The sequence below is a fragment of the Lytechinus variegatus genome, chromosome 17, assembly GCF_018143015.1.
Source record: "Lytechinus variegatus isolate NC3 chromosome 17, Lvar_3.0, whole genome shotgun sequence".
Lineage (NCBI taxonomy): Eukaryota > Metazoa > Echinodermata > Echinoidea > Temnopleuroida > Toxopneustidae > Lytechinus > Lytechinus variegatus.
The window spans coordinates 14,977,711-14,985,595 of NC_054756.1; the positions used below are offsets into that span (position 1 = coordinate 14,977,711).

Below are 7,885 nucleotides of genomic sequence, written 5' to 3' on the forward strand. Positions count from 1 at the left end.
AAATGTACAAGGGTCAAAAATTTTGCTCGCTCACACCTTTCATACATTTGGTCCTGTGTGTCATGTATGCCGCCTAAGCATTGTTGTCTAATTTTTTCCATATATTGTACAATTGAAATGCCTTGGCCTTGAGGTTTTCAGGCCTTGGCCTTGGCCTTGAGTTTCCATGCCTTGGCCTCAGCCTTGGTTATTGAAGCCTTGGCCTTGGGTATTAAAGCCTTGGCCTTAGCCTTGGCCTTGGAGGTTTGAGCCTTGACTACAACACTGCTCTCGCCTGGCATTTAACTGAATGGATATGCGCAAGGTTACCAGAAAATATTCGCGATGTTTTGGTAAAGCAAATTTGAGAGGGTTTATTGATGAAAACCATAGAGAGGTTAACAAAAAAAATAAAGCATTCATCTACCGGGCACGTGACTAGTGTTCTGAATAAAGACCATTTTTTATATTGGGTCGCACCAACCCATTGACCTCAAAATACATAATTTGCGTCTTTAACAGTTTGATGTGCCAAAACTACATAGTTGACTTTGGAACACAATGTGTAGCTGCATGGGCCTTAATGCCTCGCATCATCTTGAACATTAATTTGTGGGAGATTATCAGCCAGGCCTACTCAATTGAGTCGAGGTTGTGAGCGGTGGTTGAGTGGGAGTAATCATAGTAATAGCCACAGTGGAAACGGTAGAAGTCGACGTTGAATAGTTACCTGGTGATGAAGACGTTGACCGCTCCGATGTCGCTGGGGTCGCTGTCGTAGATCCTGTGGTGGTGATGATGGTCGTGGCTGTACTTGCTCTTGTTGTCGTCGTTGGTGCTTTTCTCCTTGTTGTTCGTGTCGTTGTCGTTGCTTAAGTGTTAATAGATTTACAGGGACAGAGGAATTAATTCAAGGGCTATTCATTGGTGTGTTCAATTTTTAAAACGCCATCTTAGAATCTTGATGATGATTGAGGTTGTGTGTTAGAGTTATCCAACTATGCCTACTTTGTCATTTTCTTTAATGCATTGTGTTTCTTTTTTATGTCTGCATTTTGTAACTTTTTTTTTCTTTGATTTTTACATTGTGAGTAAATCCTTTGATATAGCTTATATTGAGATGTTTGTTAATTGTTATTATGGTAATGAGGCATATTAAACATTTTACATATTTGGTAATATATGAAGAGCTCACTTGCAAAAGGGGTTAGGTCAACTTTTCATCATATTTGATTTTTTTTGTCTCAATGTATAGATTTTCAGTAGCTGTATAAGATGATTCCAATGAAAACGTGAATAAAAGTGGCAAATAAAAATCACATTTTAATTCAAATTAGATTGGATTCATTTCAGTTTACTTGCAAAAGGAGTTAGGTCCCCAGTGATGATTTTTAAAAGAATACATAGAAAAAAAATGAAGAGAGGTAGATTTCTGTTATACCCAATAGTATGTTCACATGATAGGGTAGTGCATCATGACAATTTAGTTTTTCATAAGAACATTGCAGTAAGTGAGAATAAAACATGTTTTTTCTCGGAATGGTCCAAAGTGGACCTAACCCCTTTGGCAACTAAACCCTTCATATCTCTCATGCAAAATATGTATCAATATTCCTCTTCATCTGGTTATCTTGGAATAGTAGGGCTAGTCATGTATGCATGTCCTGATTATGTACAGTAGGTCACGGTATTATTTGGTAATTCTACGAAAAAAAAACGTATTATCGATGATTATCCTCTTTACATTTTATTATATTTCAGATTTTCATTTCAAACAATAAAATATGGATTTTCATTTCTTTTCATCATGAATTTTCATTAACTGGATATGATTCGTTTTCTTATCACTTTGTGAAACTATATGATGTTTATATTTGTATCTATGTATATTATATATATAATTTTCCGAGAAGGGTGGATGTATGACGTGCAATAAATAATAGCAGTTAGGAGAAAAACTATTGACTCGGCTGATCATATTGTTTGTGTGTGTATCAGGGGTGTGCTCTTTTATTGGAAATTTGTGAAAATCTGCGATAAAACGATATAGCTTTTAATCTTTTTGTTTTTAAATTCCGAAGAATAGGAGGGGATAAATGTAGTCTGGATATTTTTCCTACACCCCCACCCGACCGTGGCTTCTACGTTAAGATTTGGTATATTTTATACTTTTCTTTACTAAATAATACTGCGGTAGATGAACAGATAGTGAAGAAAACATTAGTAGCTTTCATTCTTATTTCCAATACAATGCCACAATCATTTTCTTACTTGGAGGTGAAGTTGACACAACCTTGATGTTATCAAATGCTATACGATTTTTGTTATTGATCTCTGATGCAAAGAACCTTATCTGGTAAGAAGGAGACAGAATATGAAAGACGAATCAGAATAGATGAAATTTCACGAATGAAAGTCATTTGTGATAACAATCAAATTGTAGGTATTGCTAATACAAACACAAAATAATCATAAAGGATAATAATGATAGCAATGGTGATGATAATGATATTTGGAACAACAACAACAATAATAATAGTAATACGATCGTTGTCATTGTTAATAATACTGATAACTACAACAAAATAATAACAACAATGATAATAATAATAGTTATAACAATGATTAGACTACTACTCTACGACTACTACTGTAATGATAATGATTGATATGCATCATGAATAAATAATGGCAAAATGACGACATTAACAATAATCCCAATAATGATCGTAGTAATATTGAAAATACCATTATCATTATTGTTAGTTAATAATGACACTGATATCATTATCAATTGGTAACTGATAATTATCATATTCAGTATATGCCTATTAATTTCCTACTATTAGTAATGATGCCATAATGATTAATTTTCAATGATTTATATGACCTTCAATAATGATGATGATATTGATATATTACATATTTCATCATGTCATCGTCAATTATAATCACATATTCCCACCTACCTGTGGTTCACGTCCATCGCAGTAAACCGCGATGTTTTCTCTCTTCTGCCAGTCGACAAGGTCATTGTCAGGAATGCGTACACGAACACCGCCAGGACAGACGGAAACTTCAAGGATACTTTTAGAGAGAGAGTAGAACTTGTAGTGGAATGAAAGAATTCCCGAATTTCGTAAAAGGTAGAGCCTTGGGAGCTCTAAACTTGCTGAACGTTTCAACCTCGTGACTAGGAACCCATCTATCACGAAGAACATAAATAAAACAATCCATCGAGTGTTTCACTCCTCAAGTATCGCCTAGCTTCGCAGTGACAAAATACGTCATAAACACAAATATTTAAGCTTATTTTTCCCCAAAGTAATATTCAATTTTCATAAAAGATTCGAATTTGCTATTGTTATGTAAGTGATGTGCTTAAATTTTCACATTTTAATTTGACATTATATTTTTTTCACACTAGGGAATTTCCGAAATGAAAATCGTTGAAATTACGGTAAGTAGGATCAGATACCGAAACAACGTTCTTTTCCAGAGCTGTGTGCGCGATTTGAAAAAAAATTTAAGGTATGGAAATGGGGCCTCATGTGGGCAGAATGCCATCCTAGCCTTATCCTTTAGATTTGACCTTGTTTTACTTGAGGGGGAAGGGGGTAGGAGGGCATTTGCCCCCTAAAATCCACGTAGGAAAAATGACCCTCATTCAAACTGAAATGTACACTTTTGCCAAAATTCGCGATACCCTTTCTGAAACTTAAAGTCTAAAAAATAATTCTTTAGTAATTGATTAAGCAACAGCTTTAGACGCCCGATCGCAGAAATGTGCATATTAAAAAAAGTTTTTTCTGGCCCATTCCCTTTCGGTAATAGATAGATCCATCCCTGCTTAGGTAATATTCTCTTAATTTGATAAAAACTGTAGATTGTCATTTTCTAACATACAAAGCAACTTTTAGAGGGATGATGTCCTTTTAACAATAATTAGCTCCAATATTGGCCGTAAAGCAGTTTTAAAACTTCAAATTTCTAAACGGAAATACGTTCCACCGTCCCTGAATATTTTAACCTTGTAGTGCCAATGTTTAGGATACCATGTTATTCATGTTATTGACTAGGTCATATGCAATGTCCGTCGAAAATCGATTTATTGGTCAATTATGGAATATCATGTTCATTATAGAGGGGAGGGGGCGGAGAGGTTTGAATTCTTCGAACACTATACGTGTTATATTCTATTTTGTTATTAGTGAAGCAGAACAGTAAATGAGGTGAGTATGTAAGTTATTATAGAAGAAACAAAGAGTATAAACCATTTTTCTGTCCGCTTGGTGCGTAGCCACGATACCCGTGACCACTGACATTTGCCCACGATTCTAATGGTGTCCGTGCGATACCACAGTTAGTGAAATTCGTTTTATAACCAGTATTTCTGCCGAATCTGCAAGTAAATTCTGCAAATGAAATAAAATACGATAATAATAATCATAATATTGATATATATTTCAAAAGTATATAGTTTTTGAGAAGCACTGTATATATATATACACACACACACACACACACACTTTCATTAAGAACGAGATACAGTAGGCATCCTACTTTACTATCACAATAGTCTGTAATTACAGACGCTTCTGACAAAGTCTTAATAAAGACGATTTAAAGCTAAGAATGGTGTCCTGCGTCATCTTTTGAATTGGCCTCATCTCATTACGTTTCATACTCACACCTCAAGAGCGTTTGGTACAAGTAAACTTGTCATCACATATATATCAGTCATATAGGCGTGATATATATATATATATATATATATATATATATATATATATATATATATATATATATATATATATATATATATAGTATTTATATATATATATGTGTGTGTGTGTGTGTGGGTGGGTGTATGTGTGAGGGTGTGTATGTGTTGTTATATATAAGAAGAATTGTAAAAGCAATTACATTCATTTATTTAGTAATTTCCCCCTTTAAGGATAGCTTAGAATGATCAAGAGCATTCCACAACAAGTTTGTAAAAGTTTTTGTTAAGCAGGCCTCTGCCTATTTAAAGGCCAAGGATTATTGTTATTGTGAATAGAGACTGCAAAACAATAGAATTAGCTATGTTGTTGATTTCAATGAGGTCATTCAAGAGTCTTCCAGAGTGTGATTGCTCCTGAAAGAAGGAGAATGTTCTTTTAAAAGACAATACTAGAACATTCCATAATAGTGAATACTATGTAGAAGCCTCTAGAACAGTGAATACTAGAATGATCTAGAATAGTTGAAATGTGTATATATAAACTGCAGTTTCTTCAAGGAGATCATCACATCATATGAGATCACTTCACCAGATCAGATCAGAGCTAAGAGTTTCACTCCAGACTTTATTTCTACCTGGAATATTTATCTTCTGTGGAATTATTTGCCCGCCATCAATGAACTGTTTGCAGTTATTTTGAGAGAGGAATTCTCAGTTCTCATCGAGATCATAAACCTGTTTAATGAACACTCTTCAACCCATGGATTGCTGAAATTGACTGTTAATCATCATCAACATCGTCTTCACGGACATTTCAACTCGTTACAGTGACTCTTGTTATTCATCGTGCTTCAACATCAGTTTCATCGTCGCCATTATTGTGGACTTTTATCTGGATTTTATCATTTGGATTATTAATCGGATATATTGCACATCTGTCACCTCGAGAGGCGTAAGATATTTATTTATGTTTTCTTAGTTTTTGAGTGTTATATTTCCTGTAATAAAAGAAAAGGAAATTCAATTTCAAATTATTTCATTGTTATTTGTTGCAGTATCGTAACAGTGTGTGTAAATAACGTAGCCTAATGCGTCAAATTTGAACAAATTCCTGACATTTTACCATTTTACATCAAAATGAGCTAGGACTATGGTGCTCTTTATTCGTCCTATCCCCTTTCCATATCACCCACATATCTGCAATCTAAGAGCTAAAACAAAAGAAAATCAAATTTTGTGGGGAAAATGACGATTTAAAGAACCGACAAAATAATGACGACTGTTTTCCATAGTAGTATACGTTCACGTTTGTAATATTCATTTATTTTATGTTTTCAATGTAATCTATTCCCTCTTAATCAGCCTTTTTAAACGATGAAGTAATGAATCCATCATTTTTTAGCTATTTGAAAAACCAGGCGGTCGTCACTGTCCCCCTCATTGTATCTATTTCCCTTTTAATAAAATTATTGAAAATGAAAACAACATTGATTATGATAGGCATAAAATAATCACGACAGTTTGATTATAGTAATCATTACGATAGTAATACCTGTAATAACAATTGGTAAAAAGGGACGATAATAACAAAGAAAGTAAGAACTAATCATAAACATAAAGAAGGAGACGAAGGAGACGAAGAAGATAAAGAAGAAGAACCAAAAAAGAGAAGAATGAGAAGAAGAAAATGGAGAAGAAGAAAAAGAAAAAGAAGAAGAAGAAGCAATATTTGATCACTTACCGGCGTATGAATACTGTAACTTAATCGCTATAGTCAGTACACACAATATGTAATGCATACTCGTATTCCAAAACATAAATTCAGCTCTCGATAAACCGATATGTCATCAATCTTTGCGTTGTAAAACAATATGATACGAAATGATTGATAGAAACCCATGCCCGTTTTACCGATTCGTTTCGAAGAATGATATAAAACACGAGGAATTGAGAATTTGCTTGAATTCTACGGTGAAACTACTAGTCTGATTAACTTTTCAAGAGAATTCTGCTGTAATACGTTTCCTTCATATTCCTGTCTATAGCATAGAATATATTCCATCGTAGGCTACGATCACAAATTCATATACATATAAGGACCAACAGGAAGGCAATCCATAGTTACTCGGTACTTGTATATTTCACAGTCAATGTGGGAAGCGTGCCAATTATTTATTTTCAAAATTTGAATCCATAACTGTGCATGAAATATACAGGGAAGTTCTGTAAGTTAGCGGAAAAGAGAGAAAAGCAAAATATAAGTCAATTTCGGATGAATTAAACAAAATATTGGTTTAAGAGGGGAAATTAGCAGCAGTGAGAAGGATTTGAATTATCAATTAAATGGGAATTTTATTTTTAAACTACAATGGAGTCAAAAGTGGATATGAGAAGAAGGGTAAAAACAAATGCTTTCAAGACGCGAGTACAATGGCACTTTAAAGTTTGAGCATTGATAAACAAAAAAAAAATCCCGATCAAACCATATTACGGCATTTTAAAACAAATATTCCCGATCATATTACCTGAGTATTTTTTATCTATGGAGATATTATGTTTGTTTGCAATTAAGATTTTAAGAAAACTTTTATGTACGAATACATATATATTGTTTGTCAGTTTGAAGACCATTAGATAAATTAATTCATTGAGACCATATTAGCTTAATTAGTTCCTCAAATTTGTGTTCATATATTTTTTGTTTTATTCAAAACAACATTTTCCGAGTTCAAAGCTTATTATTTTTTCAACTCAACAATAATAACAAATAAATTATTACACAGTGCAGAAGATGGCAATACCAATGAATATCAAATATATGCGATATGGTATAACAAACGATTATCTTGTATTGAATGTGAAAATAAGTGTAATAATTGTGCCCCTTTTCATTTATCTCTTTGTAAAATTAATCTGAGAAAATGGAGATATTCACTAAAATACAGACTATTCCAGATTATCATCGTCTCTTTGCTTCCTTAAATAAATGAACTAAAATGAATATGTACAAGAACCAACAGAATCTTCAACATTCGCTACTGTTCAATACACAATATGTTATACATGTACAAGTTTCTGAAACTGGAGTGTCAAACGTCCAAACAAGAAAAAAGCCGTTGTTTTATAACGTATTTGATGACCATAAAGGTACTTAAGAAATATAGAGGTGCTCTCCCACAA

General features: G+C 33.4%; 1 protein-coding gene across 1 annotated transcript; it reads right to left on the bottom strand.

Annotated features, from left to right (window-relative positions):
* Positions 1-705: 705 nt before the first annotated feature.
* On the bottom strand, positions 706-6,758 carry LOC121431261. Its single transcript, XM_041628770.1, has 5 exons — positions 6,447-6,758; positions 4,254-4,394; positions 2,949-3,184; positions 2,229-2,332; positions 706-850 (listed from the first exon to the last, which is right to left on the bottom strand). Exons 1-5 carry the CDS (start codon positions 6,520-6,522, stop codon positions 706-708), a joined length of 702 nt encoding a protein of 233 aa, XP_041484704.1. The 5' UTR covers positions 6,523-6,758.
* Between the last annotated feature and the right edge of the window lie 1,127 nt (positions 6,759-7,885).

Excerpts from the sequence above, each read along its gene's own strand:
- LOC121431261 (XM_041628770.1), bottom strand. The coding sequence starts at position 6,522 with ATGTTTTGGAATACGAGTATGCATTACATATTGTGTGTACTGACTATA. Across the intron at positions 3,185-4,253 it reads ACCAAGCGGACAGAAAAATG|ATGGGTTCCTAGTCACGAGG; the intron begins GTTTATACTCTT and ends TCTTCGTGATAG. Across the intron at positions 2,333-2,948 it reads GCGATGGACGTGAACCACAG|ATAAGGTTCTTTGCATCAGA; the intron begins GTAGGTGGGAAT and ends CCTTCTTACCAG.